The 20,291-nt window shown below is 43.6% G+C and overlaps 2 protein-coding genes across 2 annotated transcripts in view; one reads left to right on the forward strand and one right to left on the reverse strand.

Annotated features, from left to right (window-relative positions):
• The first annotated feature begins 402 nt into the window (after positions 1–402).
• On the forward strand, positions 403–13,389 carry PDHA1 (pyruvate dehydrogenase E1 subunit alpha 1). The gene is made up of 11 exons (XM_090264431.1): positions 403–564; positions 4,255–4,314; positions 4,845–5,018; positions 5,816–5,942; positions 6,577–6,668; positions 7,486–7,578; positions 8,378–8,533; positions 8,724–8,795; positions 11,127–11,194; positions 12,395–12,503; positions 12,942–13,389. The coding sequence occupies exons 1-11, from the start codon at positions 508–510 to the stop codon at positions 13,104–13,106; spliced, it is 1,173 nt and encodes a 390-aa protein (XP_090120557.1). The 5' UTR covers positions 403–507; the 3' UTR covers positions 13,107–13,389.
• Positions 13,390–13,998: 609 nt separating this feature from the next.
• Positions 13,999–20,291, reverse strand: part of MAP3K15 (mitogen-activated protein kinase kinase kinase 15) — a 76,394-nt gene continuing 70,101 nt past the window's right edge. Inside the window, exons 23-28 of the mRNA XM_090264164.1 lie at positions 19,632–19,817; positions 18,910–19,015; positions 17,838–18,042; positions 15,069–15,138; positions 14,909–14,985; positions 13,999–14,152 (exon numbers count right to left, since the gene is read on the reverse strand). Of these exons, the coding sequence (XP_090120290.1) occupies positions 13,999–14,152; positions 14,909–14,985; positions 15,069–15,138; positions 17,838–18,042; positions 18,910–19,015; positions 19,632–19,817 (798 nt within the window). The remainder of the gene's footprint in view (positions 14,153–14,908; positions 14,986–15,068; positions 15,139–17,837; positions 18,043–18,909; positions 19,016–19,631; positions 19,818–20,291) is intronic.

A 20,291-nucleotide genomic window follows, 5' to 3' on the forward strand; every position in this document is an offset into this window, starting at 1 on the left:
TTTGGCTCGACCACACTGTTAATTTTTATCATCCTGTATATTGAGTGAAGGCAGCACCGGCAGGACTGGACGCACGGCAGGATTGGCCTGCACGATTTCCAATTGCACACGGTTAACGTGTTGTGCTAAATCCAAGAAGGCTCTTTTCCCGCGGGGTCCGGAGGTGGGGCGGGGGGGGGGGGAGGCACTTTCTCACGCAGGCGCCCTCGGTTCCGCGATTCCGCATCCGCCCACCACTTTGTGACAGTAGAGCCCTCATGCCCGCCCTCCTCTGGCAATGACACCCAATGGGCAGCCGCGGCTCTGTCAAGTGGGAGGGGCACACCCTAGGAACTGTCCTGATTGGTCAGGGGCCCGGCGCGGAATATGACGTCTCTCTGCTATGTCACATCGCGTTGCAGTTAAGGCGTGGCGTGCACCGGGCACTTGAAGGAGACTTGAAGAGGCCTGGGTCGCGTCGTTTGTGTCGTTGGGAGTCGCCGGGGCCGTCGCCACTGCCCTCGGTCGATGAGGAAGATGCTCGCCGCCGTCTCCCGCGTGTTGTCGGGCGCTGCCCAGAAGCCGGTGAGGTGGCCTGAGCGGCCCAGTGTGGGGAGAGAGCGGGGCCGAGGCGGAGTCCTGGGCGGGCTGGGCCTCGGGGCAGGCGTGTGCCTCAGGCTGGGCGCGGCGGGTGCTTCCGGAGCTGCGAGTCTTTGTTTTGCTCCCAGGCAGTTTGCTCCGCTCCCTGACCCAGAAGGAGCGGTTGCTGGGGCCACGTCCGCCGACGCGGGTGGGGATCGGGGCTCTACAAGGTCCGCGTGGAGGTCAGCCGTGGCTCCAGGCGCGGGCCTGGGTGTGCTCCAAAAGTGCCCGTAACTTTACTGCAAACGGAAAAGGGGCCCTTGGTCTCCTTCGAGTCTCCAGTTGACCACCCCTCCCGGCCCACTCATTTTAAGTTTCCCTAAATACATTTCCCTTGACCCAGAAGCCACGTAGTATGTCAAGAGCATGGAATCCGGAGACTGCGTGTTTCCTTCAAACACCAGCCTCACCATTTACTAACCCTGCGACCTTAAGCAAAGCTTGCTCTCAGTCTTTTTAAACATCCCCGCGCTCCGTTTCCTCGTTTCTAAAATGGAGATACGTACCTCCATGCGGTTGTTGTGAGGCTTAAAAGTGTGAAAAGCTGTGTAAACCTTTCCGAATAGTACCTGATACATAGTAGGCGCCATTTGTATTAAGTGTTGTTTTTTGAGTGCTCAGTTTGGTATATACATTTGTTTAACACGCGCTCGGTTCTGTGGCGGGGTCAGCAAGGTCAGGCTTCTCAGAAACAAACTTCTTCCCCTTTCCTCCCTTAACAATGAGATTTTCTTGGCACTCAGTTCCAGAGCAGTCCCGCCCCCCCCCCCCCCACGGTAAAAGTACCTAAAGTAAACCTCAGTGCTGCTTCAGAGGATGGGATGAGAGGTCAGCGCTATTTCTGGCTCCAGCTTTCAGATGTGCCTAATGCCTAAGATCCTAGCATTTTGACATCTAAGCACAGGGAGGTAGTATTTCTTGGTGTAACTGCAGGCGAGCTTTGACATGCAATTTTGGCTCTAGAAACCCCCAGAACTTTTGGTAGCAACTCTTCTTAGTAGGGGCAGAGATGGTCAAAAAAGGTGGGAAGTGTAACCATCTTGGAATCCCATTGACTGAAATAACTACAAAACACAGTTTGATGAATCCGTTGTTAGGTATTTATATTGTAACTGTGGTTTGAAGCCGGCCACCAGGTGTGTTGGTTCTGGAGCCTCTGAGGAGGAGTTCTGGTGTTGCTCAAGTTCAGCCATGCTTGTGCCCCGGTTGGGGCTGTCTGGTAGGAGCTACAGAATAATCTGCTCTTGGTTTCCTCTTGTGCTGGGCTTGGAGACCCTTGGGAGAGGCTGTTCTGTGAACCAAGGCTGCCTGCCACTAGTGTCATGTTTAGGACCACATTGGGTAACACAATATGTGCTGAAGGCAGCTGCCACTTGTGCTGGGTTTGTGGCTGCTTGGTTGAGGCTCTGTTCCAAATCAAGACTGGCCGATGCTTATGCAGGTTCAGGGATACCTGGTGGGACTTACAGCTTGCAATGCACGTTGAGACTGGTCTTCACTTGTTTGGCTTGGGGTAGCTTAGCAAGAGATACAGGGCACACTGAGGCCAGCCTCTGCTTGTTTGGAGTTCAGACCTAGGAAAGTCTGAAGTGTGAGCTGAGGCAGGCTGCTGTGTGGCGGAGCCACTGAAAGAGGTTCTGCCAGGTGTGCAAGTTGGGTGCGGAGGGTCCCAGGGGATCACCAGGGCTCGGTGAACTGTGTTAGCCAGATTCATGGAGAGCTCAGATTTGACGCCCCCTGCACTGGGCTGGCAGTGTGAGGGGAAGGCTCAACAAAGGAACAGTGATTCCTGTCAGCACTTCCATCCCTGGAGAAAGCTGTCCCTACCCTGCCCCTCCAGTCCTCACCCTGAAGCTAGTCAGTTTAGTCCCCTGTGTGGCCCCTGGTGCTTTTTGAGCTACTGCCTTTGCACTGGAGCCCAGAGCAAGTGAGTTTGTGAGTGAGTGAGTCTGTGCATGGGCTCTTTAAGACCTCTAGTGTCTAGGTCTCGGGTAGCCCTCCCTGAGACATAATCCCTGCTGATTTTCACAGCTAGATGTTATGGGGACTTCTCTTCCCAGCACCGGAACCCTGGGCTGGGACCCCTTGTTCCACAGGGGCACCTCTGCAGCCAAGATGTCCCTCCCGACTTTTATCTGTCACATGTGGGTGTGGGACATGCCTGTCCTGTCGCTCAGCCCCTCCTACCATTCTCAATGTGGCTGCTGCTTTCAATTCATAGTTGTAGCACTTCTGGTCACCTGATCCCCAGGTGGTTCTCAGTGATGGCTGTTCTGTAATGTAGTTGTAATTCCGATGTGGTGGTGGGTGGAGGTGAGCACAGCATTTACTCTTTTGTGATTGCCAAACATAACCTAACCTTTTATTTGTCACTTCACCCTGCTCAGCTCCCTGTCTTCCCAGATTTCTCAGTAGTCTTCGCTTATTCTTAGGCATGTTAATGGACTTAAAGCATTTATTTCTAGTATTTCAGCTCTTTTTCCTCCAGCAACGCCATTGTCTTTAGTGGTTGGCTTTATTAGATAATGACATACTTAGGAGTGAAGAGATAGGAAGATGATAGTTTTCCGCTTGCAGGCTTGCACACTTGGGGGTACACTTATCAGGCTGAGCTAAAGTCTTCTCACTACGCTCAAGTCCATGCTAGAAGTTGGGTGACTGTATGCACATAGCAAAAGTACTTTTTGTGGGATCTGGAGAATGTGCTTCAAGTCTCCATGAAAAAGAAAAAGAAAATCACGTTGCTTTACACATTGTGAACATTTGGCGGAATGTGGCTAAAATAGTACAGTAATACTGATTAGTTCAGTGTCTGCGGTGTAACTTGGACCTTAGCCATCTTGCAGAATACTTTTGCCGTGAGCAGGTGTGTTCGATTGTAAGCATGAAAGGAAACATTTCAGCCCGCTTTTTCCCACCAAGCAGTGACAGGCACTCAGCTGTCAAGAAGGGAACACTGTTGGAGAGAACATCTCTCCCTTGTGGGGCTTCAGGAGGAACCTGCCCAAGGTATAGGCTGTTCAAATTATAAAACGTCCCTCAAGTGATTATTTTTAAGCCAGGGGGTCCTAAGTACCTTTTCTTTTGTCTTACACAGTCCTCACTAATGTATTTATCTCATGCTTTGAGTAGTTGGAAATAGTTTTCTTACAGATCCATTTCATAGAAAACTGGTTTACCTGAAGTGGAGATTGAATCATACTTTTATTTGAAGAACAGTTCTGAAAGTGAAGCTTCACCTTGCTCAGTATAACTGGTTTTGACTAAAATAGCATAAACAAACAGTCTACAGATTATCTAGTCTCTTCAACTGGCCATCAACTTCATTATACCCGCATTGTAATTTCTTTTAAAACAAAGTGGCTTACGTGGATTGGTTTGCTTTTTGCTCCCATTCTCTTCCTGCTGTTTGCCATCAGATTAGGGGCACGGTCATGTTTCATTGGTCAAAGCATGGATTCAGTTTTATAAGATCTCAATGTAGGGGATAGAATGGAGAGAAGCCAGTGAAGGTATTGGGGCTTACTCGAGTTCTAGGACTGCATCCTGATAACTGATTTATAGTAATAATAGTGACTTTAAAAATAACTGACAATAAAAATAACTTATATATTTGTATATTTTGGTCTTAAGGCAAGCAGAGTGCTGGTGGCATCCCGTAATTTTGCAAATGATGCTACATTTGAAATTAAGGTAAGAGATGTTTTACTTTATGTTAATAACTTTCCCACTGGTCCACTTTGATATATAGTTTTACCTTTGGAATAGAACATTTAATATTCATTCTTTTTTGTTGTTTTCTTTCAAATGTTCTAGAATCAAAGGTTCAGAGATGTTATTAGCAAAAATTAGAATTTACACTTCTGACTAAACAACTAAAAAAAATTAGACTCCGAAATTTAGAATGTGACTTGGTAAAACATTTGAATGAGAAGATTTTTCAGTACTTCTTTGAAAGTTTGTCTTTCAACCTATAACTCATTTGACTTCTAGGGGTTTTCAGTGAAAGTCATCTTAGAAAGATTTCCTTCCTCCCAAACCCCACCCCATTGCACAGTGAACTTGATGATCTAAGAACTCAAGGAGTTGGAAGCAACATGTAGCATTTCTAATGTGCCCCTGTGTGTTTTTGAGTTAAATAGTATTTGTGATGGAGTTAGGTCTTAGAATGGGTCGCTAGTGTTTACAGTGTAGTAACTGGAAAACAACTGATTCCATTTCAGAAGTGTGATCTTCACCGGCTGGAAGAGGGCCCTCCGGTCACAACGGTGCTCACCAGAGAGGATGGGCTCAAATACTACAGGATGATGCAGACTGTTCGCCGAATGGAGTTAAAGGCAGATCAGCTGTACAAACAGAAAATTATTCGTGGTTTCTGTCACCTGTGTGATGGTCAGGTGAGTGGTAGTTTTATAATAAAACTGTGTTATTTATGAATGTTAAGTGTGGCTTGTACTTAGTGGCTGTTACCCTGGCTTATGCATCTCAAGGATTCCAGGCTGGTAGTTTAGAATAAAAATGAAAATGCTGAGTGAGATCTTTTATGAAGCTTATGCTAAAGAATTTATTCCTGCATCACATCTGATGTCCTGTGCCTTTATGGTATTGTGATCATCTATGTTGCATATACTTTTGGGGTAAAAGGTTTATTATTTCTTCTGTGTGTATGTGGGGGGGGGGGTTAGACCAAAGGTTACAAATTCAGATGCCAACAGAGACCAGCTAAGATTGAATGAATGAGTAAAGAAGGCCAGCTCTACAAAATAGAGAGTGGTGACAAAGAGTGGTAGTGAACTGGAATGGGCAAGTCCCCCCTTCAAGGGACATCATGACTTGGTTCCAGCCAGTTGATGCCATATGGAAATGCCGGGCTAATGCTTCATCTTCATCTCTTTAAAACAAGACAGAAGTCTTGATGTTCATTTAAGATTCACTCTATTTTAATGCTGATAATTTGATTCAGAATTTTGAAAAATCTGCCTTTCAGACCACAGAAAAGAACACGCCTGTGCATTGCTAGTTTATGGCTTCTGGCTTGACCTTACCCTCCACTCTGTTTCTGATGAAAGCCAGAACTGCTTTCTGTGGTTTTTAATGAAGAGTTCAACTAGGCCAAATGTTTCATATTAATCTAGGAAACCTTTTATCTAGGACTGTGTACTGTATTGACTCGCTGCTGCTTCCTCTGATGCAGGAAGCCTGTTGTGTGGGCCTGGAAGCTGGCATCAATCCCACAGACCATCTGATCACAGCCTACCGGGCTCATGGCTTTACCTACACTCGTGGGCTTTCTGTTCGAGAAATCCTTGCAGAGCTTACAGGTTTGCTATTAGTTTACAAAGGGGGGAAATTAGTGAAGTAAGTTTTCAAATCTTTCCTATTAAGAGGCTAACTCTTAGGAGTTAATATTAAAACCTTTTTGAGTTAAAAAAAGTAAAAACACCCTCTCCCCTTTGGTGCTCTGGTACTTGGGTTGTGCTTTTGAGTAAACTGACCACTTTTGCAGTCATCTAACCCTTCAGGTAAAAGTTTAAAATGTTAGCTCTATAAAATCAGAATTGTGTTTATCATCACTAGATCCTGGCAGCAAAAATCTAGCAGGCATTGAGTAGAAGCATTTTATGGTATGCAATTTAAATTCTAAGAATCCTCTTAGTATTCCGTCTTTGTCCCCCTTGACTCTTGAACTATTATGCTAACATCTGAAGGAAATTCAGTGATTAGAGAGCTGGAAAAGTTAGGAAAGTCAAGGATATGGGATTGGTCTGTCCTTTATTAGAAAAGGACCTGGAGAAAAGGAGGAATATGTGTTTATGCTGCATAGTGGGGCAGGTGCTTATATAATTGAATTGGCCTCTGAGTTCTAATGGATGGGCCTCTAAGTAAATGTTTGGGTGTAGTTTTGTTCCGTATATTTGGTCTTTGATGCATATGTGTGTGTGCTGCCATTTCTAGGACGAAGAGGAGGTTGTGCTAAAGGAAAAGGAGGATCAATGCATATGTATGCCAAGAATTTCTACGGGGGCAATGGCATCGTTGGAGCTCAGGTAGTAGGAGGATGAGGATTGTGTGCTTTTCTAGATTTGGTCCTGGCCTGTGTCTTTATAACGGCTCATGCCCCAGAGAACTTCCCTGTGATGTATTTTAGTATTCTTGGGGCCTAGAGTGCTTAACAGACCTATTGCTTCCTACCCTACCATTTGATCATTTAATAGATTTGGACAATGAGTTAACATTTTTATTTTAGGTATTTGTTGTGTTTTTTAAGTAAGCAGGAACTTCTAGTGGTGGAGCTACACCTTCACCTTTTTACTTATATTAAGGACATTAATCGCTTTGTCACATCCACAGTGCCCTGCCTCTTCCTGCTGTAGACAGTGCTGATGCTGGAGCCAGACCAGGAGAGGCAGGTGATCGATCTGGTCCCAGGTCCTAGTTAGAATCTAAAGCCAGCTTTGGTGGTTATGTGGTCCTCCTTGTTCTCATCAGTTAGTGAATAATGAAGTAACAGCATAAAATTATAGCTGGATTGTTTGATTTACTTTCTAATATATTGATATTTCTACAGTGTTTTATTTTTTATTTTTGGCCTAGGTTTCATTTTATGGCTCTCTAGAATTAGTAATTGAATCTTTAAGTGCAGAAATGTTATTGCTTAATGGTTGAAAGTATAATTACTTATCTAACTTTACTGGTTTGTTTATAATATTTTGGATGGATAAGCAAAGATAAAGTTGGGGTAGGGAGAGTGTGTAGCAACAGTGTAATTTTTATCTCAGTTTCTGGCCAGGAGTAAAATTCTGAGCAGTAATTTCTCCCCTTATGGATTTCTATTATTCCTTTCATGGTTGTCCTTAATACTAGGTGCCCCTGGGAGCTGGGATTGCTCTGGCCTGTAAGTATAATGGAAAAGATGAGGTCTGTTTGACCTTATATGGCGATGGCGCTGCTAATCAGGTGAGTACGTGTCTCCTAACTTTTAATACTGATTAGAGTTTTATTTCCAAAGTGTTGAATATTCATAGGTCAGTTTATAGAGAATATATTAATTACTAGTTGAAATAGCCATTCACATGGCAAGCTAAATTTTGGTTTTATGGCCAGATTAGAGTTTTGCCTCTTGGCCTGTTTCCCCAAGTGCTTAATAGGGATGCAGTCCTCTGAGGGAGCTCTCCTTTGCTCTGCCTTAGTGCTTCACAGACTCTGTGGTAAAGGACCTTTCTATATTTTAACCCATTGTAAACCAGTTCTTAAACCAGTATGGTAATGTTCAGACTCATTCTCTTGGAGGCCTTGGCATTGTCGAAGTCCTCTCTGCTTCTCCTGTCACCAGTCTATGGATGATACTGTGAGGCTCTGCTCTGGATGCTGATTCTTAGACACTGGTTCACTCTGGTTATCCAGTGGGTCTCTTAAGCTTATAAAAAGCATACAACAATGTAGCCAAACATTTTTACATGTTCATCCCCCCCCCACCCCAGTATAGTCTATACTGCTGCCTTGGCTGCACAGAAACAGTTGGTGGTAGTATTTGGTTTTTCCCTTCCCTTGGTTGTAAAAGATGGGGTTTGCTGCTTCTCTACCCCACCCCCACCCCCAACACACACTCCTTTCTTCAAAAACTTGGTTGTAAAAAGTGAGGCTTTTTATCCTTTATGAAAGCTTTCTCTGCCAGGTACAGAAGGAGCTATTAGGATGATGAAGTCAGGAGAAAAATAGCAAAATGAAGCCACTTGAACTTTTTATACACTTCCAGGGTCAGATATTTGAAGCTTATAATATGGCAGCTTTGTGGAAATTACCTTGTATTTTCATCTGTGAAAATAACCGCTATGGAATGGGGACATCTGTTGAAAGAGCAGCAGCCAGCACTGATTACTACAAGAGAGGTGACTTCATTCCTGGGCTGAGGGTAAGGATACCTGTCATAGGGCTGTGGCCACACCATTGCTGCTTGATGCCTGTGTGTGTGTGTGTGTGCACTTTACAATTTCAGATAAATTAAAGAGTTCTATTTTCGTAGTGCAGGAAGAGCTTGTGTAGAATTAAAATGGTTTTAGGCAATTTGTTTTATGCTCGGCCCCTTTCCCATGTTTTAACAGGTAGATGGAATGGATGTCCTGTGTGTCCGGGAGGCAACAAAGTTTGCAGCCGCCCACTGTAGATCTGGAAAGGTAAGGCTTTGTCTTAGGCCTCTGGACTAAAGATTTCTAATATTATCTTAGAGTTAAAAGAATGCCTCCCCCGTGTCTATCGCAGGTACACAGGGGTAGCTGCTGGCAGGTGTATAAGATAGAAACAGTCCAGTCACGTGAATCAGGTCCCTTCCTAAATAGTGTTTCTTAGTAGCTTACCTCCTGGGAAACAGTCCATGTTGCTTCAATTTTGGGTAAATCTTTTCTTCCAGTGCTTCCCCAGCATTTTGCCTCTGTCCTAATCATGACAACTATCTAGCTTGCCTTTTGGTTTGGTTAATTATGTGTCTCTAACCCCCCATTAATTAAAAGCTTCTTGTGTGAATAGATGGGGCCCCCTGCAGTGCTCAGCGGAAAACTTTGCTTATATGATAGGCATTCAGTATAAGTTTGTCTTCTGTAAATACTGTGGTTGAAGTATGTAATCTTAATCTTGCTGTTTGAATCCTTAAGAATCTTGATCTTTCAGTTATGCAGTGGAGGGGGGAACAGTGAGCTTGCCCTGACAAGAGGATGTGCCATCTGAGTTAGTGGAAAGATATTCTTCTCTCTAAATCAGTGTTCTGTAGCCCAGAAAGCATGCCCCGGGGTTCACCCTTCAGTGACTTCTCCTGTGTGTGTGTGGGGGGGCAGTAATAAGTAAGATTTGGCTAGCCATGATGAAAATGGAAGGAAGCGGGTGAAGCAGCCAGGGAAGTACAGGGCACTTGAGAAAACGAGAATAAAACAGAGTGTGACAAAGATGGCAGGTTGGTGCCAGTGGGCTCAACAGTCTACATCAGGACTGCAGGACTAGGGGTCCAGGCCCTGGGTGGTGCATACTATCTGCCTCTCTCCCAGTTTCTGAAAAATGTGGAGACCATCCCCACACGAAAGAGGATCAGTGGTTTGCAGCATGTGTTGACACTCCCAGCCAGTCCAAAGCCTGCTCTTAGAATTAGGGAAGGTCTGGAAACCCCCTTGTCACCACCCCCTTAGCCTAACCCACTGTGCTTCCAAATGGCTGCTGGGTGACGTAATGGAAGAGGTAACAGTTAGTGAGGGATTGACGTATGCCAGGCAACATACTAAGCACTTTTTATGTATTATCTTGTTTGGCCCAACTCTGAGATTATTAGTTTCGCCTTTTTTGCAGACGAGGAAACTGAGGCACAGAGCAGAATGCTATGGGTACACAACTACTATATATTACAGCCAGGATTGGAACCCAAGCACTTGGACTCAGAATCTCCCCTTTTAACTACTATACCAAACTACCCAGGGATCCTAGATCCACCTCCTTCCCCCTCTGTGTTCAAAGTCTCTTCTTGTAAGGGAGCTCTAGTGTAGCATAAGCAACCTACCTGGTGGTAGCTGGACCAGTCAGACTCCCAGCAGAGTCCTGGGGTCAGGTAGCAGGGTGCCTGCCAGCTTCCTGTTAGCCACTAGCCAGATCTGTGTGCAGCAGGACTGGCTGCCGGGGCCTCTGAAACACTGCCTGGACTGGGTGTGAGGTGGAAATTCACTGCCCAGCCTATCTTTAGCTCTCCCACCCTTTTGTACTTTCCAGTACATGTAGAGGTTTGCTTTTAATCTTATTTCGTTAAGAGTTTATGTCAGTACTTTTCTCTAATGTTTAAAAAGAGTCACAGTGCTTGTAGATGTCACCTGTGACAGGGGGAGAAAGGCTAGCCTAGTGACCTTGAAGATAAAAGCCATCCTTTTTCTGCTGCCATACCTGCTTTCCAGTAGGTTTTTTTTTTTCGTAAACCTAAGCTGTTTTTAGAGGATTATATGACAGATGCAATGCTGATGAAACAGACAATTCTTTATGTAGCATCAGTCGGCTCTGTAACATGCTAAATACCTTTTTGGTTCCAAACAAACTGGGACAGGTTCCTGTTTAAAATGAGGATGAAATATGCAGTCAGTATTAACACATTGTTGACTGGCAATTTTATACAAAAGCTATCCACTGGCTATTTTTTTGTAATTGAGTATGAAAATGAAACAATTTACGATTTTCTTTTTTTTTAAACCTATATTACTGTTTTGAGAATTGTATAAGCTAATGCAAGTGCAAACGCGAGTTAACTTGTTATCAGTCAACGTTTGGGCTTGAAAACATGAGTTTTTTCGGTCAACAATGTGTTAAAAATGAGAACAGATAACTTAAGAATCAGTCAATTAGTAAGAAATTCCTGACAACTCACCTGATTTATAGATCTGATGAGAATATGTTTGATCCTGCAAGCGTGTGCATTTGAGGCCATTGATTGTTAGTGTGCTCTGCCTGGGGTCTTACCTAATCTTCCTTGGGTTCTGTTTTAGGGGCCCATACTGATGGAGCTGCAGACCTACCGTTATCATGGACACAGCATGAGTGATCCTGGAGTCAGGTATGGTCATGGGAAATACAAGCATGGTGTCTAAAGTGGGGTGGGCTTTGAATGTTGCTCCTCACATGAAAAAGCAAAGCATTTCAACTTTAGCTTTTGAAGCCTGTACATATCATTTGGCTTCAAGTAATTATTTGAGTCCTAGCAGGAAAGCAGTGCCTCCTAGTAAATGGGTTCCAATATAGAAAGCACTGTGAAAATCCTTACTATATATAGTATCTACAAGTTAGCACGAGCAGCAATAAAATTGCAGAAAGAAATTGTTCCGTAAAGCAGATCTCATGGTACGGTAGTATAGTGCTGGTGGTGGTGGTGGTAGGGGTTACCAAGTTATTTTGTGGCATATTTTTCCTGAAGACTGAGAATTTTAAAATGTTCTGGCTGGTATGACATGAGGCCAGCTGCCACATGGGACAGTCAAGACATTGAAATAGATCAGTCACAAAAAGATAGGAGCTTTACTTGTCACTTAATAACTCTGCCATGTAATGCTGTAGTTCCAGAGTATGACACAAAAATAGGAGATTTAAGCCATAACAAGTCTTTTGAGTGTAAAATGGAGTTCTAAGGGAAAATATTATAGAGAAACTTAGGTAGAAAAATTATGTTCTGTAATTCTGGTAAGAATCGTTGCTTTAGTGTTATTTCAAGGAATGTTTGGAACAAGGGTAAAACCTGCTCTCAAAGTTTTTGCTGGCCAAAATTCTCTTAAGGGAGAGAGGAAGGGCACAATTTATTTCCTGCTTGACATTCTGCCGCCTCAGAGTGTGTGGGAAGGGCACATTTACTTCCTCCTTGACATTCTGCTGCCTCAAAGTGTGTGGTTATCACCACATAAGAACCATCTCCACTGTCCCCACCCATGTGAAATGTAGAAGCAAAAGGGTGGGACAGTTAGCACAGAAAGAGGCTCCACTATTTCCTTCAGACCGTACCTCTAGATCAGAGCTGCGAAGAAAGACTTGGCCCCTGTGGTCAGAATACTGGAGAAGCCAGGTGACTTCATTGCCAGTATAAGTGTTTTTCCATAAAAGATATAAGCAGTTCTTACAGAATGGTAGCCTGAGTTCTTGTCCTTTGAAAGTGTATTTCTGCCATTCCATCCATGACATAAGTATCGATGCACTCCATGAGCAACATAACTCTTTGCTCTGCTGGACCTGTACTTACCTACTCGTAATTATGTTTGCCTCCATGTAGTTATCGTACACGAGAAGAAATTCAGGAAGTAAGAAGTAAGAGTGACCCTATCATGCTCCTCAAAGATAGAATGGTGAACAGCAACCTTGCCAGTGTTGAAGAATTAAAGGTACTGTCACACTCTTGGTGGTTTAAAAGTGGGGTCTCCTTTTCTGAGCAATCGATGTTTGTCCACACAAAAAGCTGCCACTCATGGGTGAACTACTGCATGGGAAAGTATCTTAGCATCACAGGACATTAATCAGTCACATTGGCAAAGCCGGTAAACCCCCCAAGAACACAATTCTTTTTTTCCTAGAAATACCTTGGATCAAATCCAAAGTATTGTCTCACCAGGGTATACATATATAGTTAAATGTTGATGTCTGGACTACAAAATATTCCTGGGTCTAGCATTGTGTCACTTAGTTTAAAAAAATGACATACATCTTTGAAAATAGCAGCTCTTCATTAGTACCTCTGGTACTAGGTGAATGACGGTTATACTAGTGACAGCAGCTGAGTAGAACTAGTTTACCTACATAAACTGTTATCTGATTTTTTTTAGGAAATTGATGTTGAGGTGAGGAAAGAAATTGAGGATGCCGCCCAGTTCGCAACAGCTGATCCTGAACCGCCTTTGGAAGAACTAGGTTATCACATCTACTCCAATGATCCACCTTTTGAAGTTCGGGGTGCAAATCAGTGGATCAAGTTTAAGTCTGTCAGTTAATGGGAGACTGCACGTAATGGATGGTTATACCTTCAGTGGGCTTCTTTGACAGCAGCTATAAGGAACTCCTGTTCTCAACTTTGTTAAAGGAGGGAAAACCCACAGAACATATGTAGATTAAAATAGTAATTGCATGTGGTTTATACAGTGCTGCATTAAAGGTTATGGTAGATTTGTATAGGTCTAAATAGGAAACAGGCTTTGCTCAATGTTCCTTCAAATTATTTCCTTAAAACAGTTTCATTTAGTTCACTATTGTAATAAATACTTTATGCCTGTCCAACTCTGCCACCTTATTTCTGGGGTTAGGGGGGCTCATTCTCTCGTTTCTGGCTCAACCCCACAGCTAACACACTGTACATTAATGTGTGTGCACATGCCTCCATGAGTGTGCATGTTGGTGTGGAAATTCACAATCACTATCATTGCTCGTGGGTAAAAGAACAATTCCACTTTTAAACAGATTGTTTCACGATAATTTTCAAAGGCCAAACAACTTTTATTTACATTTAACAAACAAAATTGAAAAAGGAAAACAGCTTCAAGTGCAATTAACCCTAAAAGATTGATTCCTAGCCTTTTTGTTAAACACCCATTGGTTTACCTTTGCAGCAAGTGCTATAGGGTGTGCTGATTTCTTTGCCTGAAGTAAACGTTTCAAGAATTGCATAATACTCTGGATGGCAAAACTAGGGCTCACAATCACTGTTCGCTGTTCTCTAAATACACACACAAGTTCACTACTAAAACAGTGTTGAGAAAGAGGCATAAAACATGTTGAGAAAAGCTAAACTTTTGACTTGTTCATGGTGTTTTTTGAGCATCTTGTCTGAGAAGCTTTAAGGGAGAAGTTGGCTCCTTGCTCCCTCTGTTCCTTGGCTTAGCTGAGTGCTTAAGTCTCATCCTGGGTAGCCGCGGCACCCTGAGTCTCAGTAGCCGCAGCACCCTGAGTCTCAGTAGCCGCGGCACCCTGAGTCTCAGTCTGAGTCTGATTCTCTCTTCTATACTTGGAGATTGCAGTCCAGAGCCGGCAGAGGTGCTTATGGCTACAAAACAAACAAGAATCATCTTTAGAGTCCAAAGAAAATTTTAGGAGCCCCTATGGCAAAAACTAGAGAAGATAATTCTAGGTTTGACAACATTTTCCATTTGGTCTTAAAAACAGCTAAAACAGGAGTATGTTTTTTTCACATTATGGAGGTGACACTTGTACCCCAGCAGGAATGGAACATGGCCTTAGAGGTATAGTCAAACCTTGGCTGTCGAAATAAAACTTCAGTTCTCAGTTCTTGACCCAACAACCCTTTCATGCTGATAACCTATAGGATCAGTTATGCATCTCTCAGGAGACAAAGGAGATTTGGTTTTCAAACAAATGGCTTGCTGAACAGCCTTCTGGAATGAATGAAAATTCAAGAGCTGAGGTTCCACTACATGCAGGTGTGCTGGTGGATCTGTATAGAGCCGCCCATTTGAGATGACATGGGAACTATAATGCAGGTTGCAACTTAAAGAAGGGTTTGGCTGTAGCATGGAAGAGGGAGAAATGCCTCTCTGACCTTCCTACTTGTGACTTTTCCTATGGGGCCTTTATAGCTTGTGCCACCTTGGCTTTATTCCCAACTCGAACCTGGGAAAATCACAGTTGGCATTCTCTGACTAAGCCATAGGAAAGGGAATTAATTTCAACTAAGGGGGAAAGGCAGTTAACACTTTTGTTTTCTACTACTTTGTTTAAAAGCATAATCAAATGGCAAAAAATTCATTTTCTATTACACAAAGTGTTCTGAGGCTGTTCTTACCATATTCCGAGGCAACTGAGGTCTTCGATAGTGAGCCCACTACGAACATCAGAAAATGTATAACCCTGGTGAACAATCTGAAATAAAGATAAAATACACAGGAGTTAAGCAGCTTTGTAATAACAGCATAGGAAAATGGTTTCCATGGTTATAAATTTACCTTTGTGATGGTATTTGCATCCATTCCTTGCAGCTGCAACCAGTCTATGAGCTCCTTATCTGGTCTCTTGCTGTGAAACCCAGGACAGTGTGGTTTCCCTGTAATTAGAAGTTTGTTTTATTGTATATATCGATGTGTAACAGTAAAACTTCAAAAGTCACAAAGTGGATGAAATAAACAGTTCCAAAATGTAAATGTGATGTGAAAAGGAAATTACTTCAGCCCATCTCAGCTGCTCTAATGCACAGTGTACAATAGTCCATAGTTGTTGGATTCACTCTCCACAGCTTCAAATAATCCTTACCTACAAACCTTTACTTAGTTTGGAACTTGGATATTTGCCTATCACTTTCAATATTTACTCTCATATTTAAAATGTCTTTTCTCAGGAGTCACATCCCTAACTGCACTGGAAATTCAAAGGAGGAAATAGGTTTTAGTTGTGATTTTGTGTCAGACCTCATCCATTCACCATCTAAGAGGGAGCTAGCGGTAGCCCCTTTGTAAGCAGCACAAAACAAACAACAAGGCAGGTTCACTGAGGTGTAACTTGGGCAGCAATGCAGTAAACCACCATTTTGTAGTTATGTAGCACAATGAACTTTGACAAGCAGTCATGTGAACATTAAACTCAAGAAACAGAAATTTCCATCCCCCCAAAAAGTTATCATGGTCTTTATGATTAATCCCTCCATCCACTGTAATTTGTTTCCTGTCTCTATAGTTTTGCCTTTAGCAGAATGTTGTATAAATATTCTATATTTATGGAGTCATAGAATGTAGCCTTCTGAATCTGGCTTTCACTTAGCATAACACATTTGCAATTCATGTTTTTGAATGAACCAGACGTTTCTTTTTATTATTTATTAGTATTCCATAATCTACTGCAGTGCTTACTCATTTAATAGAGAATAATCTCAATTGTGTCAAGGTTGACTAAAATATTAGCTTTTAAATGGTCTTTCTCACACAAGTCAGAGCAAGTGGAAAGTCACTCACCACAGTATATTAATTGTGTCGGTACGGGACCCAGTTCCCAAGCTTTCTCATCTGGGTTTTGCTGTAGAAGAACACGGCGCGCGGTCTCTGTTTGAAGTAGTTCTCCCAAAGTTCTGGTTAAAAAAAAAAGCCATCATCCAGAGAGACTTAACACCATTCAATTTAACACACAGCTGTTGAACATTAAAGATTGAAAAAAGTAGCACAATACTAATGGTTAGTTTCTTCAAAGTTCTGTGATCAGGTTTCAGCCTGCACATGGGCAATTCCTTGGTGTTTCCTTCCCTTGAAAACAGACCAGTGCTCAGGAAGAAGTGTATTTTGTCTCAAGGTGAGTCATGAACCAAAAGGTAACCCAGCAGAACTCAGCCAGAATGATTTGATAATTTCAACTTGTCTCTCTAAGATCAAGTCACTGAAACTAGTGGTCAGGCTCTTTCCTCCTCCCAGGGGATAAAGCCAAGGAGGGAGAAGCCATATACCTGCTGGAACAGCTAGGGGATGGGACGGCAAGAAAGGTGGCTGTGAAAGTGGGAGGAGCTTACTGCAGCCCGCTACGGAACCCAGTAGCGAACGCCACACAGGAACTGGTCTCACAGGTTCATACAGACCAGCTAACCCCAGGCAACGCCACTTCAGGCAGTAGGTGCCATCCTGCTCTGTGCAACAACAGCTAAGGCACCACCATATTGCAAGGACAAGTGCGCTTTGTAGGGACTCATGTTTGTCAACCATTTGCAGTTGGTGCTGGCTGCTGTTTAATTACTAATTCAACAGTGGAGAATAACCTCTGAACTATATATAAATTTTTTGAATTGGTCATTATAAACTCTACCAGAACAAAATTTTAAAACCTGCTAAGTATTACTATCAACTTTCACATTTATTATTGTTAAAAAACCTAAATTTTGCCATCACCACCAGTTAATTAAAACTCCAGGCTTTTCTAAAAAGAGATGATTAAATTTTCTTGAGATTAAACGTCAGAAATCCCTAGAGGTGTATACATATTTTCTTCCCAAATATGTAAAACTGGCATCTTATCTCCCCTTGGTTAAATATTAATCAACATTACAGATGATATGGCAAAAAGACATAATTTGGGCCTAATACCAACTAGCTTGCTATAGCTGAGGCTTATACTTTTCATAAGACCACTGATGACGTGGTTTCCCCAGAGCAAACAGGAAACACTTTATTCCTTTAACAAATATTTTTTGAGCACCTACTACATGCCAGAAAGTGAATAAAGCAGACCACTTCTTAGGGGAATCTCATAACAGTGCCAGGGTCCCCTGGCTGGGGAGGCAGTCCACGAATGCCCAACTAGGGATTGTGACAAATCACAAAGAAAAGATTCAGAGGAAAGAGCAAACTTCCTTAGGGTCAGGGTTATGGACCACATGCCATGGCAAAGTGCTAACCAATCCCCCCAATTTGGCGACTTCTACAGGGGTGGGCTGCAGATATCTACCACTGAGCCTGGTTGACCCACAGGCCATGTCAGGGGCCCTCTTTGGCAAAAAGACAGAGAACTCCAAAATGCTGCTGCCTTTAATATGGCTAAATGCCATGTGACCTGCGGCAAGGCACTATACTTGGATTCCCCATATTAAAGGAAGGCAGGCATTTAATCTGCCAGCTGAAGCTGAGAATATGCCCTTGCCCAGTTGCTTGGTGGTGAAGATGCTTTTGTGAGACCTGTGTGAGGCACTCAACAACCAAACTGATTGCCTTGCTGGTTCAGGTCATTGTCCCACCCCTGCTGACCTGCTGATCTGCTTCCCGACTTTGTCCAGCTGGTGGATCAGGCTCTGCTTCTCCAACTCCTTGGACTGGGTATCTTCGTCAAGTTCTGAAGTGGGTCTGGCCCCTTCCTGTGTCATATGTGCTTCACTTCCCGTTGGGTCTGCTGGGGGGGAGTCCTCATTCTCCCCTTCTGTATTGCAGGTGGGCCCACAGTCATATTCGTGCTCTGAAAAATCATGAAAGAAGCAAGGACCACAGTTCAAGTCCATGGCTTTGTGTAGCTTATGTCCCATGCCAGAAAACAAGTAGTTTAGAAGCTGACCCCACCAATAAGACACTCTATTGAGACTGTGATTTTATAAATGGAGAGGAACGATTTCACTCAGTACTCTACAGTGCAAAGGTGATCACTCTCAGTTTATAGATGAGGAAACTGAATCTTAAAGATGTTAGTTAGCCAAGGACAGTTTTTAAAAGGTACAACTAGACTTCCAACCTGGCCTGTGTACTTTTACTACAGAAAGTTGCCTGCTTGCAATGGGGATTAATGCAATCCTGGGGATTAAGGAGCCTTTTATGGAAGCTGAGCCAGCTCCCGTGCATTCAGGGGAGCAGGCAGGAGACAGGGAGGGAGTCCAGAGAGGAAGTGGCAGTGTCAACACAAGTGTTGTGAGCCTTCCTCTGTAGAAGCCACGGCAGAAAGACAATCAACTTGGGCAGTAAGCAGCTCTCACACAGAGTTGACAAAAGCAAAAGATACCTAGAGCTACCACATCATCCTGAAAGAGATCGATCTGGCCATTAAATCACCAACCAGCGGCAGGTGTTCCTAAGGATGCACTGCAGGCTCTATGCTCACTTTTAGATCACAAGTTTAGTCCTGGCAGAGGCTCTGGGAGCACAGAAATACAGCATCAGGAGAAATTCTTAGAATTACCAAATCTTGGCCCCAAAGGGCCTATGAGAACATTGCTTTATTACAAGGAAGCATAGCCAAGATGAGAAAGGGAATGCAACAGCTGTTGAGTGCCGAGGACATTTCTGGCCTTTTCCATAGTTTGAAGCTGACCCTGACCAAGAAGCGGGCACTTACCTGGGAAGAAAATTTTGAGTGCAGCCAGCACAGCTCGCTGGACGATGGTGTCCATCGCAGACAGCCACTGGGGGTTAACTAACTGCATTCTCAAAATTTCACTTACCTAAAAGGACAAAAAATCCAGATTTCTACTCTGTCCCACTTCTAAAAACTATGACTTCTCACTAATTCTAATTTGCTTCTGTTCTCTGAGATGCAGTGTTACCCTACTTATGTTACTTCTGGGCGGAGTATTTCTCCAAGCTGACCCCAAGTTGTGCTAGGGTCCAGGAGATGGGTACAGCGCTCAGATCTGCCACACTGGGCCTCTTCACTGCTCACTCACTGGGCACTTACTGAGCAATTATGAAACCTCAGGCTCTGTGTTGGGGACCTGACACAAAGCTCAGCCAGACACGGTCTTGGGCCTGGTACAACTCACACTTGCTTGGGCAGACACATAAGCTTAAACCCCAGACCTAGTCAGCTGGCAGAGGCTACTTATTCCCAAATCATACACTCTCGCTATGTGCAGCCCAATGCAATTGGCCTGTTCACCTGAATTTGCATATGCAGTGTTTACAAAGAACTGCTGAAACCTGGATTCAGGTGTAAACAGGTGAGAAGAGATGGGGACTTTGAAAGAAGATAGTGACTGAACTGCATGGGCTTGGCTATGAGCTGCTTCAGTGGGCTTCCTGCCTTTTGGCATGTTCTCTGGGGCCAGATACAGTACTTACAACACCGTGAAATCCAAACATTAGCAGGTGAATCTGACTGAGGGACAGTCTGTCAAAGTCCAGGTCTATCTGTAGCTTTGTTATCATGGATTCCATCACCTTGAGCTCCTGGGAGTAGATGAAGTCCCTCACGATCCTAATTATTTGCTTGATGTGGTCGACTGAGATATACAGACTTTCCGAACTCTGATCATACACACACACACACAGCAAAAAAACAAAAAAAAAATATTCATTAAATCAGAGAGAGGAAGAAAAATTCAAGTATTAGATTAACTAGATTGTCCATTATGTTATTCGCTAAGGAACTGTGGATGCCTTAAGTGAGATGGGAGTCTCTCTTCCTGAAATTCCCTCTATCTTTCCTGTTACAGAGTTATCTGGTCCCTCTCTGCTGGCCTGCACACACATGCAGCTGAGCCCCCTTAGGAATGGTCCCACCATCCTGTTTAACCCCTTATAAGACCCACCCCCTCCCGAATGGGCTTTGTTAGAAGGGGTAGAGTGGGACAGTGGCTTCTTCTTGAAAGGATCTTTCTATATCTAAGTTATAATTTCAATATTTTCATTCATAACCTTTCTCCCTCTGGCTCCCACAGCAGATCAAAGGGCTGGGAGTCCCTGGGCTTTGTGCTGCCATTTGGCTTGTTTTCCACCAGG

The sequence above is a fragment of the Furipterus horrens genome, unplaced genomic scaffold, assembly GCF_987537825.1.
Source record: "Furipterus horrens unplaced genomic scaffold, mFurHor1.1.pri manual_scaffold_17, whole genome shotgun sequence".
In the NCBI taxonomy this organism is placed as follows: Eukaryota; Metazoa; Chordata; class Mammalia; order Chiroptera; family Furipteridae; genus Furipterus; species Furipterus horrens.